Source organism: Leucoraja erinacea, chromosome 13, assembly GCF_028641065.1.
Source record: "Leucoraja erinacea ecotype New England chromosome 13, Leri_hhj_1, whole genome shotgun sequence".
NCBI classification, from domain to species: domain Eukaryota; kingdom Metazoa; phylum Chordata; class Chondrichthyes; order Rajiformes; family Rajidae; genus Leucoraja; species Leucoraja erinaceus.
Genome location: NC_073389.1, coordinates 27,962,820 through 27,982,705, shown reverse-complemented (window position 1 = coordinate 27,982,705; position 19,886 = coordinate 27,962,820). Strand labels below are relative to the sequence as shown.

Genomic DNA, 19,886 nt, shown 5'->3' with positions numbered 1-19,886 from the left:
CATTGTCATATGTCCCGGATGAGACAATTAAATTCTTACTTCCTGCAGCTCAACAGAACATGTAGATATGTTGCAAAACTTACCTTCAGCGGCGCTGCAGTTCCGCCGCTGCCCGTGTGCGCAACTTTGGTGCATTTGAGAGGGGGGCGGGTTTAAAACGCCGTTTTCTCTAGGCTATTGAAATCGAGGTTGTTCAGCCTGCTTAGTTGCTGACGAAAAATCGCTGCGAAATTCGTTCCCTGCAGTTATTTTTAAACTAAACAAGTGCAGACCCGTTGGGTCTGCTCCCCCAACGCAGCCATTCCCTACCTGTAGCCCCCACGGGCGACGTGGTCCTCCAACTCAAGCGGCTCAGGAATCAGCAGTGCGGCTGTTTTGAAATGGCGACTTTGAGGCGAGATGCGGGCGCCAGCAGCCGTTATGGTGGCTGGCCAGCAGGAGGCGACAAAATGAGTGAATGGGGGGGGGGGGGGGGGGAGGGGGAAAGAAGGATTTTATTAAAAATGTGTAGATAAACACTACAATATTTAATGAGGAGTGGATACTTGGAATGAAAAGTGAAATCTCTACCGAAATGGAAAAAAACTCGGCGTCTCTGGGTCTGACGTTGGCGTAGCAACGAATCAAAGGCTGGCACCCACAGGCTGGCAACCACAAGTCAGGCAGAAAGCCAGCAGCCAGCCAGCAGGCACACAGTTTTAATATTATATAGATTGGATTATTTAATTACTATAGTAGATTAAAAATCATCCTCTAAAGCCGCGAACGCCAACAACGGGACGGATCTTATGTAGGGGACAAGGCAAGGTAGGCTGTTTATTTTTACGTTAAAAAGTGCTTTTTAAGATCCCTTTATTCAAAATTTTGTTGTGAGAAGGTGACTTGGGGGCCCATCCGAACCGGGAATATTTTTCATGCCGACATGGGCTTCAAAATCACTGCAATCGCAACGTTCCAAACCAGCCCGTTCCACAAAATCCCACTCGCAAGCTGATTTAAATGACCATTAATTTACAGCAATTAAACACTAAATTCCTTCCATTTGGCCTATAAATTAATGACAATGAGATTTAAAAATCATGTTTTATTGTAAATTCTTGTGTAAATGTTCTTTGGACACTTGGGCTATTTAAAAATGTAAATATTTTCTTAAGAAATGGATAGATGTTTAGATCTAGTAATTGAAGTTTGGAATTAGCTACAATTGGGTAACTATCTAATTATATGCTTTAATTTCAGGTCATCCAAGTAAGCTTGTTTAATATTTGTTTCAGAATGCTTCAATCTATAATAACTGAACATTTCTTTCAGTTCTCTTAATTTTTAATAAAGTTATGGCCATTTTACTGTCCTTGATCACAACTTTTGTGTTAAATTAATGGAAAAGCAATAGGGAACAAGATGCTAATTTCCGAGTATGAAAATGGCCAGAACTTTTTTAATACTGAAGATAATACTGAAGGGAATTAGTTGTCAAATTAAACTTATTTTTATGCTTTATCTGATAGGATAAATTGCAGACTTGATTTATAGAATCTCAAAATTTTGTAACATTGCTAGAATATGTAAACATAGAACATAATGGAGGAAGATGAAAAAAAAAGTTCAATAAGTAACAAATATAATGCAATAATAATATAGTCTTTTGCAGTTCAGAGCTCAGAGTGTATTCGTTGTTGAACTGCAAAAGACTATATTATTATTGCATTATATTTGTTACTTATTGAACTTTTTTTTCCTCTTCCCCCGTTATGTTCTATGTCTACATTTTCACATATTGTGTTGAGCTGCAGGAAGTAAGAATTTAATTGGCTCATCCGGGACATATGACAATAAAACACTCTTGACATCAGTTGGTAGACAAAAATGCTGGAGAAACTCAGAGGGTGAGGCAGCGTAGAAACATAGAAAATAGGTGCAGGAGTAGTCCATTCGGCCCTTCGACCCTGCACCGCCGTTCAATATGATCATGGCTGATCATCCAACTCAGTATCCTGTACCTGCCTTCTCTCCATACCCCCTGATCCCTTTTATCTATGCATCTATGGAGCGAAGGAAATAGGCGACGTTTCGGGCCGAAACCCTTCTTCAGACATCAGTTGCACCGTTTTTACACCAACATAGTTACGCCAATGCAAAACAAAGTTTTAAAACGACCTTTGGTGGAATTTCAGAGGGTTAGGACCTGAGCACCAGAGGCAGGCAGGCAGGGAGGTCCAGGGCTGGAGATGACAACCCAGCACCATGGTCAACCACATGGCCCAATGCAATTGAGGGCAGCTGATGACTGCCGACACGTCACATCCGGTGATCGTTGTTTAAAACATCGGCCCCGATTCCTAAGACATTCGCCTTACATCCTCACACTTTTAATGCCCAATACCACTATTGCCACGTACCGTGCTCCGTGCACATCACCTTCTCCATGTTTGCCACCAGCTCGGGCCACCGCGCGAGCCACAACCGAAGATGATCTTTGGACTCAACTTCAAATACCGGCGGCCCAACGGTCACCAGCGCTCGCCGGACTCGCACCGACGTCACTCTCGTCCAATCAGCGGCCAGGATCGGGCTGTAGGGGGCGGGACCCCGGCCTCCACGCCACTCTCGGTGAGGGACGGCGACGGGCACCAATCAGAATGTGAGACGAGCAGAGGGGGCCGGGAGAGGTGAACTCTCCATCCAACCCCACTGGAGGTGAGATCTTTGGATGAGATAGTGTTTTAGTTGTCGTTTTGTCCCTGTAACTAAAGTTACCTTGGTTAACAAAAAAATGTAAGTTCAGATTATGTTTTAGTGCTCATTTTTTTACAGGTAACTAAAGTCACCTTTGATTAAAAAAAATTTTAACCCTTGGACCATGACCCCACAGACGAGCACCAGGCCATTATCTCAAATACCATCACGGGCTTCATCACTTTTGGCTTTGCTTCCACTCCCTGCCCTCCCAAGCCTCCAACCTCATCGTTTCCCAGCCCCACATGGCCTGATTTTACCTTCTCCCCAAAATCCACAAACCTGGCTGTCCTGGCAGACCCATTATTTCTGCTTGTTCTTGTCCCACCTAACTTAGTTCCACATACCTCGACTCCATCCTATTCTCCCCCTGGTCAAGTTCCTCCCTACCTATGTCCAAGACACCTCACATGCTCTTCGTCTCCTCAATGACTTCCGCTTTCCAGGCCCCACTCCCTCATCTTCACCATAGATGTCCAGTCACTCTACACCTCCATCCTCCATCAGGAGGTTCCTAAAGCCCTCCGTTTCTTCCTCGACCGCAGAACCAACCAATCCCCATCTACAAATACTCTCCTGGAGCTGGTCTTTACCCTCAAAACTTTTCCTTTGACTCCTCCCATTTCATCCAAATCCAAGGCGTAGCTATGGGCACGTGCATGGGCCCCAGCTATGCCTGCCTCTTTGTAAGGTACGTCGAACAATCCTTGTTCGAGTCGTACCATGACCATATCCCCGAACTTTACCTCCGCTACATTGATGCTACCTCCTGCACACATGCAGAACTCATTGACTTCATCCATTTCACCACTAACTTCCATCCTACACTCAAATTCACCTGGTCCATTTCGGACCATTTCTCCCTACCATTTCTCCATCGCAGGTAACAGACTACTTCATCGCAGGTAACAGACTACTGACCGACATCTACTACAAACCCACTGACTCCCATGGCTATCTAAACTACACTTCTTCCCACCCTGCTTCCCAATTCCTCCGCCTACACCGCATCTGCACCCAGGATAAGGTGTTCCAGACCAGGGCATCGGTGATGTCCTCATTCTTTAGGGAACAGGGGTTCCCCTCTTCGACTATAGATGCTCTCACCAGGGTCTCCTCTATATCCCGTAGCTCCGCTCTCACTCTCCATCCCCCCCACTCGTAACAAGGACAGAGTCCCCCTTGTCCTCACCTTCCACCCCACCTGCCATCACATATAACAGATAATCCTCCGACATTTTTGCCACCTCCAACAGGATCCCACCACTGGCCACATCTTCCCATCTCCTCCCCTTTCGGCTTTCCGCAGAGACCGCTCCCTCCGTAACTCCCTGGTCAATTCGTCCCTTCCCACCCAAACCATCCCCTCCCCTGGTACTTTCCCTTACAACTGCAGGAAATGATACACTTGTTGCTTTACCTTCCCCCCCCTTGACTCGCCCAACACCTCCGCTCGGTTCGCACTAACCAACCTGATCTCCCGGTGGCCCAGCACTTCAACACCCCCTCCCATTCCGAATCCGACCTTTCTGTCCTGGGCCTCCTCCATGGTCAGAGTGAGGCCCACCGCAAATTGGAGGAGCAGCACCTCATATTTCGCTTGGGTTGTTTACACCCCAGCAGTATGAACATTGACTTCTCCAATTTCAGGTAGTCCTTGCTTTCTCCCTCCTTCCCCTCCCCTTCCCAGCTCTCCCAAAGCCTACTGTCTCTGCCTCTTCCTTTCTTCTTCCCGCCCCCCCCCCCACCTCCACATCAGTCTGAAGAAGGGTCCCGACCTGAAACGTTCTCTATTCCTTCGCTCCATGGATGCTGCCTCACCCGTTGAGTTTCTCCAGCATTTTTGTCTACCTTTGATTAATAAGAGATCATTTTTTACTTGTCAATTTGTACCTGTAACTAAAGTTACCTTTGTTAACAAAAAATGTAGGGTGAGATAGTGTTTAGTTTAATTTTAGTTTAGAGATACAGCACGGAAACAGGCCCTTCAGCCCACTGAGTCCGCGCCAACCAGCGATCACCCCATACACTAACACCATCCTATTGCACACTAGGGACACTTGGCAGCTTACAGCCCAGCTGTATGAATAGATTTATCTAACTTCAAGTAACCCAGGCATTCCCCCTCTCTTTATTGCTCCCCCACCCAAGTCGCACCAGCTTCTCATTTTCACCCAACAAACAGCTAACAATGACCTTCCTTTATCATCGTTACTTTTTTGAATATCTTTCATTCATTGTTCTTTACCTCTACATCATCGTCTATATCTCTCGTTTCCCTTTTCCTTGACTAAGGGTATCGACCCGAAACATCACCCATTCCTTCTCTCCAGAGATGCTGCCTGTCAGCACTGAGTTACTTCAGCCTCTTGTGTCTATCTTCGGTTTAAACCAGCATCTGCCGTTCCTTCCTACCCATGTTTCAGGAAAGATGTTGTCAAGTTGGAAAGGGTACAGAGAAGATTTACAAGGATGTTTCAAGGACTCGAGGATCTGAGCTATTGGGAGGTGTATAAGATCATGGGAGGAATAGAGCAGCTGATGCACAGAGTCTTGCCCAGATAAGGGAATCGAGAACCAGAGGACATAGGTTTAAGGTGAAGGGGGAAAGATTTAATATGAATCTGAGGGGTAACATTTTCACACAAAGGGTGGTGGGTGTATGCAATGAGCTGCCAGAGGAGGTAGTTGAGGCAGGGACTATCGCAACATCTAAGAAACAATTAGACATGCACATGGATCGGACGGGTTTGGAGGGATATGGGCCAAATGCAGGCAGGTGAGACTAGTGTAGGTTGGTGTGGACAAGTTGGGCTGAAGGGCCTCTTTCTATGCTCTATAACTATGAATATGTTCTAATTAGTTACGTAGAGAATGGGCATAAATACACACAGAAATAACTGGCTCATTATGTCAGGCATACACGAATGACAACAATTTCCATTCAAAATAGAAATACTCAGGCATTAAAATTGAAAGCATGCATCACCAGCCACAGAAACAGCTAATTTCCCTCTTATCGGACCACTGAATGATCCTCCCATAAATTAGGGTGTAGTCCCGATCTTCCAATCTACCTCATTGTCGGCGTTAGACATTTTCTTTGGAACTGTTATGCTACAATGCTATAATACCACATACTGGTACTTTTACATATATGGTTTGATCATAGAAACATAGAAAATTGGTGCAGGAGGAGGCCATTCGTCCCTTCGAGCCAGCATCGCCATTCATTGTGATCATGGCTGATTGTCCCAAATCAATAACCCGTGCCTGCCTTCTCCCCATACCCCTTGATTCCATTAGCCCCTAGAGCTCTATCTAATTCTCTCTTAAATCCATCCAGTGATTTGGCCTCCACTGCCCTCTGTGGCAGGGAATTCCACAAATTCACAACTCTCTGGGTGAAAACGTTTTTTCTCACCTCAGTCTTAAATGGTCTCCCCTTTATTCTAAGACTGTGGCCCCTGGTCCTGGACTCGCCCAACATTGGGAACATTTTTCCTGCATCTAGCTTGTCAAGTCCTTTTATAATTTTATGTTTTTATAAGTACCCCCTCATCCTTCTAAACTCCAGTGAATACAAGCCTAGTCTTTTCAATTTTTCCTCATTTGACAGTCCCGCCATCCCAGGGATCAATCTCGTGAACCTACGCTGCACTGCCTCAATCACAAGGATGTCCTTCCTCAAATTACACTATACATCATACTCGTGTATGGTATAATTTGACAAGATAGCAAGCAAACAAAGCTTTTCACTGTATCTTTTTACATGTGACAATAATATACTAATACCAATAATGGCTGCAAGTTCATGTGCAGTATGATCCAACTTAATTGGATAGCACCCAAACAAAACCTTTTCACTGCTCCCGAGTACATGCGACAATAATAAACCAATACCAAGCATGCGCATGAGGAGAATTTATAATTATTGACATTGAGGAAAGGCAATCCCAAATTGTTAAACCTGTATAAATTTATAGTGATACACAGTTCTCTAAATGGAGAGCAAGGCTGCATGGTTCCAATCTACATTTATCAAGGACTTTGAAGTGCAGAAAACTCCATTAGAGGGCAGCCTTTCCCAAATTTTAAAGCGATGCACAATGTGAAAACCAGTTAAAACGAGGAACTGTAAATGCTGGTGTACAAAAAAAGGACACAAAGTGCTGAAGTAACTCAACGGGTCAGGCAGCACCTCTGGAGAACATGGATGGCTGATGTTTTTGGGTTGGGACCCTAGTTTAAAGTTTTGGGGTGAAAAGCTTGGCATTATTGTGGATAGCTACCATCAGGCAATATTGTGGGGTTCTCACACCCCCTGTGATTGTGGGGTGGTGATCAAGAATCTTGAAGAGGTTCTCAGCGAAATTAGGCCCATCAAGTTTGCTCCGCCATTCGATCATTGGTGATCTATTTTTACCCCTCAACCCTATTCTCCTTATTTCTTTCTGTAACCTTTGACACCCATACCAATCAGGAATTTATCAATGGGTGCCTCTGGACCTGGAATATAAACCACAGCAACTAAAAGGTTTTTCCTACACTCTCTAAGTCCTAGACTCTCCCATCCCATTCTGCCCTCCATGATTTATGCATAAGTTCTGTTTTGTCCTTGAACTCGTTAGCCAGGAATCGTCTCTTTTGTTTTTGGGCAACAACTACACTTTGAAATACAAATTTTTGCTCCTGGGTCCTAGAGGCTGTTGCTAGAGTCTGCAGAAGCCTGTTCGATGAAGTACCCCACCTTGATTGAATGCCCTTAGAAGGGCTCAAAGAGCAATCGCTTTGAACCCATTGCACTAAATTTGGTTTTCAACATATATTGCCAGGTCTACTTTTTGAGGAGTTGCCAATTGTTTCCGAAAAACACTAGTCCTTACTGGTTTAATTCCATGGCTAGTTACTGCTACTTCACTATTTGTCTGCATACTATTCAAGCTTAAAATCAAAGTAGATTCACTTGATTGAATTCTGAAATGGATAGGTCGTCCTAAAGGGAGATATTGTTGAATGTTGGCCTGAACTCAGTTTCAAGAGTCAAGAGCAAAGATCCTAGAGCAAGATAGACCACTCCTGCTAAATGCTGGCTTGTAGTATGCAACGGAGCGGAACGTGGGCCTTTTTTTCATCCATTTCAGTAACCCGACCCGACTCTCAGTGTAATCAACGTTGCTGGTGAACAGTTTGTGTTAATAAATTATAATTCTGAAAATGAGGAGAAGATTTTTACCAAATAACTTTTATTTTTTCGAGGATGTTTCCGTAATCGGCTTCCATCTCCACTCTAGTATCTTTGCTCCACTGTGGGATATTTGGTGCGGAGACGGAAGCCAGTTACGGAAATGGGGCCGAAAATTACCCATGAATCTGCCCATGACCATACTACGTCTTTTTCGTCGAGTGATCTATCTTGCTTGCTATAGGATCTTTGGTCACGAGTGTTGAATTGCACAACACGGCCACCAATGAGAATGCTAGCTGGCTGCTTACTTGCTCTTGAGCAACCCCGCTCTTTGGTCGGGCCCAGTGGAGTCAGGCCAGCTCTTAGCGGACCTTTCTAGTTGCCAGCGACGTCAATGGGACAACATGTCTATGTGCTGCGTCTTGATCAAAACACAAAGTTTTGGAGAACCCAGTGGGTCAGGCAGCATCTATAGAGGAAATAGTTTACTTTAGTTTCAAGATACGGCATGGGAACAGGTCCTTTGTCCCAACAAGTCAAAAACCAACCAACGATCACCCATGCACCAGTTCTATCCTCCGCACTAGGGACAATTTACTGAAGGCAATTATCCAACAAACCTGCAAGACTTTGGAATATGGGAGTAAATCGGAGCACCCGGAGAATACCAACACGATCAGAGAGAACGAACAAACTCCGTACAGACAGCACCTGTAGTCAGGATCAAACCCTGGTCTCTGGCACTGTAAGGAAACAACTCTACCATTGTGCCATTGCGCTGTCCCTCAGTAGATGGTTGGGGGAGAAATGTAGAAAAGTGATGTGGGACGGGACAAAGCAAGTGTTTTTCTCAAGATTCCAGCGTCTGCAGTTCTATGTGCCTCATGACCCTGTTGCCATCTAACGTTTAGGCACAAGATTCCTGATCAGTAGAATAATGAGTTCCCATGTCAATTTTCCATTGGACCTTAAATATCTGTTCGTTAAAATCAATTAATCAAAGATCTGACAAGATGCATGAGAATTATTAACACTTTGGAGAGGCTACAGAAGGGATTTACTGGAATGCTCCTCAGATTAATGGGCATTAGCTACATGAGTAGGTGGGACAAATTTGGATTGTTTTCTCTGGAATGCTGAAATTGTAGGGGAGGTCTGATAGAAGTATATACATAGGTAGGGTAGGCAGTCAGAACCTTCAACCCCCCCTCCCCCCCCCCCAAAAGGTGGAAATGTCAAAGACTAGAGGGCATAGCTTTAAGGTGAGAGGGGCAAAGTTTAAAGGAGAAGTGCAGGGCAAATTTTCTTTACCAAGAGAGTGGTTGGTGCCTGGAATGCACTGTCAGCGGCGGTGGTGGAGACAGATACAATGATGGCATTTAAGCTTTTAGATACGCACATGGAAATGCAGGGAATGGATCACGTGCAGGCAGAAGAGATTTGTTTAACCCGATATGTTCAGTTCAGACATTGTGGGCTGAAGGGCCTGTTCCTGTGCTGTATTATGTTGGAAGAAACTGCAGATGCTGGTTTAAACTGTAGACACAAAAAGCTGGAGTAACTCAGCGGGCCAGGCAGCATCTCTGGAGAGAAGGAATGGGTGACATTTTGGGTCGTGACCCTTCTTCAGACTGGTTAGGGATAAGGGAAATGAGAGATATAGATGATGATGTGGAGGGATAAAGAACACTGAATGAAAGATATGTAAAAGAGTAACAATGATAAAGTAAACAGCCCGTTGTTAGCTGTTTGTGGGGTGAAAACGAGAAACTAGTGCGACTTGGGTGGAAGAGGGAATGCTGGGGCTACCTGAAGTGAGAGAAATCAATATTCATACCATTGGGCTGTAAGCTGCCCAAGCGAAATATGAGATGTTGTTCCTCCAAATTGTGTTTAGCCTCACTCTGACAATGGAGGAGACCTAGGACAGAAAGGTCTGTGTAGGATTGGGAAGGAGAATTATAGTGTCCAGCAAGCGTCCGGGAGATCAGGTTGGTTCATGCGAGCTGAGCGAAGATGTTCCATGAAACGATCGCCCAGTCATCGATGTATAAGAGTCCACATCCTGAACAACGGATACAGTAGATGAGGTTGGAGGAGGTGCAAGTGAACCTCTGCGTAACCTGAAAGGACTGTCCGGGGTCCTGCTGACCACTTAATGCAGCGGCATGGAGGCGGTATATGGACAGGTTGTTGCATCGAGCAGCGGCTTCCAGGGGACAGCAGTCCGCGCCGGGGCGAGACTGCTGAGCGCGAGCCTTCTGCAAGAGTCCCATGACCAGGGGGTTGCCGGGAGGGCACGGCTCGCGTTGACGGAAGGAACTGGGTAGAGATGGGCTCTATCTGTTGGTAGCCGGTGGTGGGATCCCGTTTGAAGGTGGCAGGGGCATTGGAGGATTATGTGTTGTATCCCGCGCGCGCCGCCGCTGTAGCAACCCTGTCCGTTTCCATCCGAGTCCCCGGCAGGAAAGTCCCGTCCGATCCGCTGGTAGGCCGCGAGGTGGGGGGCAGGACGCGACTCGGAGAAATAGTCGCGTCCCCCCAGCTAGGAAAGACTGGGAAACGGTTTCCTCCTCCCCATAACTCGGTGTTACCCGTGCCCCCCCCCCCCCATAGAAAAGTAAAAGTTTCCCCCTAAAACAGTACTTTGGACTAACGAAAAAATAAACGATGGAAATGGACAAGACAGGCTGTAGGGAGGGCTGCTGCCAGGCAGCGCCCCTGAAATTTGTTTCCTCCAAATGATTTAGCCTCAGCGCTGACAATGTCCGTCGATCTAGGCCAGTTTCAGGATCCTGTGTAGCTTGTGACGAGAAATTATAGTGTCTCAGCAAGTTCCGGTCGATCAGGTCTGGTTCATGCGAGCTGAGCGAAGACGTTTCCACGAAACATCGCCCATTTCATCGATGATATAAGAGTCCACATCACATCTTGAACAACGGATACAGAGATAAGGTTGGAGAGTTCAAGTGAACCCTCTGCGTAACCTGAAGGAACGTCGGGGTATCCCTGACATAATCGAGGGAGATGGATAGCGACGGTTGTTGCATCTTCAGCGTGCAGGGGAAGGTACCCGGTGAGACTTGAAAGAAGTGGATGAGTGAAACCAGGAATTCTGCGAGGACGGCTCGGTTGATAGTTAGGAAGGGTAGGGATGGGCAATGTTGCCTAGTGGTGGGAGCCCGGTTTGAGGTGCGGACATTTTGGAGGATATGTTTTGTATGCGACAGCTGTGGGGTGGGAGGTAAGGACTGAGCGACTCTCTCATGTTGCGACCATGTTAGGGGGAACAGGGCGAGCTGCATTTATATCAGGCTACACGAGTGAGCCTTTATTTTCTCATAATGGAAGAGGAGAACCCCTGTTCCTAAAGAATGAGGACCATCTCCTAGATGTCCTGGCTATGGAACACATGTATCTTGACCCAGTATGCTTTCTTAGACACTGAGGAATTGTCTCTAGGGATAGAGTCATTTGCTTTGGGAAGCATGGTAGTCAAGATATTTTTGGAGTCAGTGGGTTTGTAATAGATGTCCAGTCAATAGTCATTTCCTGTGAGAGACTGTTCTGAAAGGGAGGGAGTAGGTGTCGGAGATGTCCCCAGTCCCTTGTAGTGCATTTGATGAAACTTGGTGTTCAAGTTCTTCGAATCTCACTGAGTTCTGCTCTTGGTGCCGGGGCTCCCACTCAGTCCCGCTCAATGTACTGATTCTTCTCTGTTCTTCTGTTTGGCTCCTCTAAGTATTTTTTAAGTATATTCCTGCACTGTTAAAACTGCCCATTAAACCACTGGAGTGAATTAACAACTTCTACTTGGGATCTTTATTTTTAAATGTTTCTAGAAATCCAAAGGTTAATACATTACCGTCTACGTTTGGTAAAGCAAGTTTTTGTCTGGGCTCATTATCCCGTTATTACCTCGAAGACAAGGTAAGCAATGTTCTGAGAGATTCGTGGTAAAAAAACAACCCCTCCGAAACACTCCCATGTGCAGTTATTTAGTTTGGTGGTACCTGATTACGTCCATTCTTCAAAGACTCCAGCGTAAATCGCCCCTTCCTCTGTCTCTTTGACATTTGTTTTTTTTTCAATCAACCTACGCCAATTTGCTACTTCTGTTTTCATACCAGGCCCAATAATTACGGGGGTTATTTTTAACTCCTGTCAAATCCCTGTGGTATTCCGGGATGAAACCCACACACACTGGCATATTTTAGCAAAGAGTTGGAGCTTTTTTTTTTTAAAAGGACCCGTCTTCAATAACTGGTTACGTTTTTCTGTACTGTTGTAGGTAAAATATCAACCTGTCCACGGTTCAGATAAATGTTTTTACAGAAACTGAGAATAGTTACTTATACTGTCTAATATTGAAGACGCTTTTTCTCTATCACTTTGACAAAACCCCTCTTCAGCTGGAGTAGTTAACATGTCATTAACGGAGTCCGCTCTGGTTTGGGTCCATTCTAGAATTGATTTTACTATGCTCTTGCCTTTTTCAGACTGAGACTATGAGGATATTAGCCCCCTTTAGCAATTTGTGTGTAGAGAAACGTGATGGTGATCCCTGACCTCACTTGCTCTCGGCCTCACATTGTTGTGGCGAATTCCGGGGGTTCTTTCAAGTATACGTCTCGTATTTTGTCCGAATTAAATGCAGACTTTTTTACAATTTTCATTGCTGGAAAATCAGTGATGTTATTTCACAAAAGAGAAGCAGGAGAATTGTTTATCGAAGGGAAAATTGATCTAGCCACGGATCAAATGGCAGAGCAACTTGATGAGTTGAAATGTTCTCATTCTGTCTTTATGTCTTATTTGTCTACAGGTGCACAACCTTTTAAGTTATCCCGAATTCCAAGCGGTGAAAAGCCCGATAGCGTCATTTTTTCAGTCCCTTTACGAAAGGTCCTTGAAGACGTTAGCACGACTGAGGGCGCCCGCCGGATGTGACAGCGGATACCTCCGTCGGTCCCTCGAAGAAATGTAACTAAATCCCCTTCATAAAGAGGGTGAGGGTATATTGCGCGGGGAGGTGATAATTTACAATCTGCTGCGTTAGCTGCCCTCTTGATCTAGGCAGTTAGGGTTCGTTTCACTCCCATACCTAGGTAAGCGTGTCATTCTTGCCTGGGAACTTTTACGCCGCGGGAAGTCAGCAGCAATTGGGCGCTCCCTTCAGTTTCACCCACCTACTACCCCCTCCCTCTTCTTCCTCGCATTGTAAGGGACCTCCTCCCCCCCCAGCTCCCCGCCCATTGCAGCGGCGCGGGGCAGCCTTTGCACTGTCCCTTCGGTCTAGGCGGTGCCAGCAGGTGGAGGCGCCAGTACCGAGACGGGTTCAGGACCAACGGGACACCGCTCCCTTGTGAGGCCCCGCCCTCAAGCACGGAGATCTCTCAGAGACTCACAGCCAGCAGCAACCCTAGTTACGCCGTTCGTTCTGTTCCAACTTCACGCAGAAAAGGCCGGTTCGTAGATCTATTGTGTACGGGAGCTCTGGCTGTGGGCGACGCCACTTGTCGCTGTAGCGCGCATACGGGTTGAGCGGGTTCCTTTTGGTCTGACATCTCCAGCACCCCCCTGTACAGTAGCGTTAGACTGGAACGTACCGCCCTTGCCCCCTCCCTCTGCAACTTGCAAACAAACCCCACTCTCCTTCTCAGGCGTCGCAAGGGCAGTACGTGTTAGTCTCAGTCCTTACAAGGGTGCCGAGACGTTGCAGACACCAGAAGCCGCTCTCCGATGGGCCGGGTCTACGCGCGATTCATTGGCCATAGGCGCTTCAGCCCACAGGCAAGCACGTAGGGTCTAGAGGCACCCCCTAGGGTTACGGACCCGAGACCCCGCAAGGCCCAACTGTCCGTTAAGCACGGAGATGAGGCAGTTAGTCAGCAAGGCTCACAGGGTTCAGCCCCTAGGGTGAACTCCAGATTTGAACACCTCCCCTGTAGGGGGTGGAGGGTAGAGAGGGTGACTGGGTGTGGTTCAGAGAGGGAGGGGTGTACGGTGCTTTGTTCTTGTGTGGTGTAGCGGTCAGCCCTGTGGGCTGTGGTGCGAACTGAATGACTGGTCGCCGTATGGCCCCTCAGGGGAGCGATATCGTCCTCTGTGAGTTGTAGGGTAGGTGGGTGATTGTGCTGTGTTGAATCGCCCCCTGCTATCTCAGGGATTGAACCATCCGGCTTTCTGAGAATGGTGTGCAATCACATTCAAAGTTCTGCCATACACAGTCAGTACAGAACCTCTCCTACAACTTGGTCTCCCGCACTTAAGGCTTAATCCGCAGATCGAGAATGATACAAGGCCTAACGACCCCCCCCCCCCCCTCCCCCTTCTCCCCTCCTCCCCCCCTAACCCACACTAGGGTTAGGACGTTAGGGCCCCCCCCCCATCCCTATCTCCCTATTCTGCAAGAAAAAAAAACTACATTGAAGACTCCAAACCCGCGCTCGAGTACTGCCGGATCGAGGCGCAAACTCAGACCTTGCGATATAGGAGCCGACACGAACTACCGCTGATAGAGAGCCTGGTTAAATCTACGGCGTAAAAATCTTCCATTCCGAAAGCCGAAAAATTCCGAATTACGAAAAGTGTCTGGTCCCAAGGCTTTCGGATAAAATGTTGTGCACCTGTACCACTGAATAGTAGCTGGTCATGGAAATTCAAGAATTGACCAGGTTTGGAGCTAGGTATAGAGGGGTATATAAAGGTTAATTGATTTAATTGACTAAATCAATCCCATTTAATCACAAATATCTTTTGCCATAGTAGGACAATTCTATCCTTTCAATACCACCGTAGTCTGTTGCAATTATAAGAGTTGATTTTTGTTTCTGTATATTAGTCAGATGGTGGTATTTAAATAGATCTGAGTGTTAAAATAGCCCAGGCTTTGTTTATTCTCGAGCAGCCAGTAAGTTTCCGATTTATTCTTCCACTTACCTGCTCCTTCTTCTGCTGCTCGCACCCGATAGAAAGTTCAGAAGCTTGAAAGTGCACACCATCAGACTCGGGAACAGCAGAGCCCATTCAGTGGCTGCCATTGAAAATTATTCTGCGATCCCCATGATCCCAGTAAATCAAATTAGAGTTGATCTGGAAACGCAAATAACTACAGACAGTGGTCTACAAATTAGACACAAAACTGTTGGAGTAACTTACTCGGTCAGGCAGCATAGAAACATAGAAATTAGGTGCAGGAGTAGGCCATTCGGCCCTTCGAGCCTGCACTGCCATTCAATATGATCATGGCTGATCATCCAATTCAGTATCCCGTACCTGCCTTCTCTCCATACCCCCTGATCCCCTTAGCCACAAGGGCCACATCTAACTCCCTCTTAAATATAGCCAATGAACTGGCCTCAACTACCCTCTGTGGCAGAGAGTTCCAGATATTCACCACTCTCTGTGTGAAAAAAGTTCTTCTCATCTCAGTTTTTAAAGGATTTCTCCCCCTTATCCTTAAGCTGTGACCCCTTGTCCTGGACTTCCCCAACATCGTGAGCAATCTTCCTGCATCTAGCCTGTCCCAACCCCTTAGAATGTTAAGAGGGAACTGCAGATGCTGGAGAATCGAAGGGTCTACACAAAAAGCTGGAGAAAACTCAGCGGTGCAGTGCGAGCAGCATCTATGGAGCGAAGGAAACAGGCAAACGTTTCGGGCACGAAACCCTTCTCGCAGATCTGATCGGGGGCGGGGGTGGGGAGATGGTGGGGGGCAAGAAAGGGAAAGGGAGGAAGATAGCCAGAAGCCCTGCTGGCGATCGGTATCGGGGGCGGGGGTGGGTGCGGGACAGAAAGGGGAAAAGGAGGAGTAGTAGTCAGAAGGCTGGGGTTATCGGGCGCGGGGGTGGGTGGGGACAAGAAAGGGAAGGCTCCTCCTTTTCCCTTTCTTGTCCCCACCCACCCCCGCCCCCGATCAGTCTGAAGAAGGGTTTCGGCCCCAAACGTTGCCTATTTCCTTCGCTCCATAGATGCTGCTGCACCCGCTGAGTTTCTCCAGCTTTTTTGTGTAACCCTTAAGAATGTTGTAAGTTTCTATAAGATCCCCTCTCAATCTCCTAAATTCTAGAGAGTATAAACCAAGTCTATCCAGGTCTTTCTTTCATAAGACAGGCATCACTCCTTTTCCTAGTCGACCACCATTTAGATAAGTCTGCTTTCCTGTTTTTGCCACCAAAATGGATAACCTCACATTTATCCACATTATACTGCATCCCTGGAGAGCATGGATGGGTGACGTTTTGGGTCGAGACCACAATCCCTCCCACCGCAATTAGTCTAAAGAAGGGCCCTGAACTGAAATGTCACCTATCCGTCTTCTCCAGAGATGCGTCCTGACTCTCTGAGTTACTCCAGTGCTGTGTGTCTATTTTCTATCTTTCATAAGTTTAAAAGACATAGGAGCAGGATTACACCATTCAGCCCATCGAGACTGCTCCTCCATTCAATCATTTTGTCTCACTGAACCCCATTCTCCTGCCTTCTCTCCGTAACTTTGGACACCCTTAGTAATCCAGACCATATCAATCAATCTAAAATATAAAAATACCCAATGCTAGCCTCCACCGCTGTCTGTGACATGCTTTGACTAAAGACATTTCTCCTTATCTCCAATATAGACAATGGACAATAGGTGCAGGAGTAGGCCATTTGGCCCTTCGAGCCAGCACTGCCATTCAATGTGTTCATGGCTGATCATCCCCAATCAGTACCCCGTTCCTGCCTTCTCCCCATATCCCCCGACTCCGCTATTTTTAAGAGCCCTATCTAGCTCTCTCTTGAAAGCATCTGAGAACCTGCCTCCACTGCCCTCTGAGGCAGAGAATTCCACAGACTCACCACTCTCTGTGAGAAAAAGTGTTTCCTTGTCTCCGTTCTAAATGGCTTACTCCTTATTCTTAAACTGTGGCCCCTGGTTCTGGACCCCCCCAACATCGGGAACATGTTTCCTGCCTCTAGCGTGTTCAAGCCCTTAACAATCTTATATGTTTCAATGAAATTCCCTCTCATCCTTCTAAACTCCTGAGTGTACAAGCCCAGCTGCTCCATTCTCTCAGCATATAACAGTCCCGCCATCCCGGGAATTAACCTTGTAAACCTACGCTGCACTCCCTCAATAGCAAGAATGTCCTTCCTCAAATTAGGGGACCAAAACTGCACACAATAGTCCAGGTGTGGTCTCACTAGGGCTCTGTACAACTGCAGAAGGACCTCTTTGCTCCTATATTCGATTCCTCTTGTTATAAAGGCCAACATGCCATTCGCTTTCTTCACTGCCTGCTGTACCTACATGCTTACTTTCATAGACTGGTGTACAAGGACCCCCAGATCCCGTTGTACTCCTTTTCCCAACTTGACACCATTTAGATGGTAATGCACCTCCCTATTTTTTAAATCAATATCTAAAGATACGTCTTTTTATTCTGAGGCTGTGCTTCCGGACCTAGACTCTCCCTTTACTGGAAAGATCCTCTCCACATCCAGGTGCATAGTTGATCTGATTTACTCTACACCATGCCAGCTGAGCTCACCAAGCAGGGCAAATGCTGATGTATCCTGCCACATATGACAGTAGTGTGAAAAAGGGTCCTGACCCATAACGTCATCTATTCATTCCCTCCACAGATCCTGCTGAATGCATCCAGCGCTCTGTTTTGCTCAAGATTCCCATTCCTGGTGCCCCCCAAAAATGTATAATCATTGCCTCCTCTCTGGTGCTATTAATCATCGGTACTAATCATTGATTTAACGAGAGGGGAGAAAGATTTAAAAGGAACCTGAGGATCAACTTTTTTTAAAAAACACAAACGGTGGTAGGTGTGTGGAACGAGCTGCTGGAGGAGGTAGTCGAGGCAGGTACTATCACAACATATGAAAAACATTTGGACATGTACATGGATAGGATCGGTTTAGAAGGATATGGGTCAAACAAAGGCAGGTGGGATTAGTGCAGAAGAGGCATGTTGGTTGGTACAGACAAGTTGAGCCCAAGGGCCTGTTTCTGTGCTGCATGACTTGATGACTCTAGTTCCCAATTACTGGGCTCTCAGACTTCTCCCGGAATAGTTGCTACCAGTACTATTGTTTAATAATTTCTGACCAATATCATATGCCATTTGGGCTCACCATGGACACTTAGCCTTCAACCTAGTTTAGTTTATTATCATAATTATTTTTGTAAAGACGACTGACTTCCAGAGGGACAGTGAGACTGATTGTGCTTGACAATGTTTGACTGAGTGCAGTACCAGGATCCATAATCAAAATGGTTAGTGGATTTAAGTGGAAAAGCTCTCCAATTGCTGTCTTAACTGTCACAAATGTAGTTAGCTGTGATGGTTGGGAGCATATCATCTCAATCTCAGGCCACGTATGATTTCCTCAAGCCACCATTCTATATTCTTTGCACATTCCCCAACTGACAATGTGATGTTTACCATGCTGGAACTGTTCAGCTCAGCTTGTAATTTGCAAGATGAAGGTAGTCCATGCCTGTATGCGGGAAGACATGGACAACATACAGAGCTGCGCTCGTAAATGACAAACTGTGCTGTACGACTGCTAATCCATTCCAGTCAAGAGAGAACCAAACTACCTCACATCCAGTGGCACCATCATTGTTATGCTCTCCTCCCAATAGCATCTTGGGAGTGACCAATGACTAGAAACTCAACTGGACCAGCTGCAAAGAAAGATGAATTTGGGAGCAAATATGAAAATGTATATTGTGCATCACACCAGAATCCTCTGCGTGGTTCCATCATCTACAGCTACAGTAATAATGTAATAATTCCCATTTGACTGGAAGGATAAAGCAACAGCAACATCACATTAAAGGATAAAACAGTCCAGGTGATTAGTTTCCCATTTACCAGACAGGGAGAGTCTTGGAGCCACACAACATGGAAACAGATCCTTCTGCCCAACACCAGAGTACAGCAGCGTGAGAAATATTCGTTTTCAGATGAAATGTTGGCTCTTTCAGGTGGAGTCAAGAAAGTATAATGCTCCATTGGAAGACGAACGAGGAATGTTTCCAATGTTGTGGCTAACACATAATTCACCCAATTTATGCCAGCAATGCAGCTTCTCAGGTTGTTTACCTTGATACCATTCGTCAACTATAAAAGCAAAATCAATCACTGGGGTAAGAGAAGAGATGTCAACGAGCCAGCAGGTCTTTAAATAGAAACATTTAGTTTCACAATCACCATCTGTTTAGACTGGGCTGAATCCACTACAATTTTTTTCAAGATCCAACATTTTATTAACAACTAAATTACACGAGGATTCAAACAAAGCGCATCACAATGTAAAATTCACATTAAACATTTGTATCACAAAGTAAATTCAGCCGTATCATGCACTATTGATACATAGAAAATTTCTAAAATAGGATGTCCATCCAAACAATGTGAAATTGGGAATATCCCAACAAGTTAAGCTATGTTTACATTCCAACTGAAGTGCCCATTGATTATAAGAGTTTTAGATTAGAGTACATATTACAGTGCAAACAGTACGAAAATGTTTGTGTTTATGGTTTGTAGTAAAGGCTTCCACCTCACAATAAAAAATTTAACACCGCGATAACTGAGTAACAGGATACGCCTAAATAATTGCCTGCCCAGCAAGAAGCTTGTACATCAGGCTGGTGTGTGACACTTATGACCCATAGGTTAATTTTAATATTGCAAAGCTCGTTAAACACGTTGACTATAAGACTTCAAACCAGGATGGCCATGTTATGTATACCACCTCGTAGAATCAAGGAACTGCAGATTCTGGTTAATACACAGAAAAGGACACATTGCCAGAGAAACTCACGTCAGGAAGCATCTCTGGAGGACATGGATAGATGATGTTTAAGATCGAGAACCCTAAACATCATCTATCCATGTTCTTCAGAGATACTGCCTGACCTGCTGAGTTGCTCCAGCAATTTGTGTCCTTTTTAAAA

At 45.9% G+C, this 19,886-nt stretch overlaps 1 protein-coding gene across 1 annotated transcript in view; it reads right to left on the bottom strand.

The window, feature by feature from the left end:
• ttf2 (transcription termination factor, RNA polymerase II) overlaps positions 1-2,582 on the bottom strand; it is a 47,061-nt gene extending 44,479 nt beyond the window's left edge. Inside the window, 1 exon segment of the mRNA XM_055644681.1 lies at positions 2,400-2,582. Within this exon segment, the coding sequence (XP_055500656.1) occupies positions 2,400-2,427 (28 nt within the window). The 5' untranslated portion in view covers positions 2,428-2,582.
• Between the last annotated feature and the right edge of the window lie 17,304 nt (positions 2,583-19,886).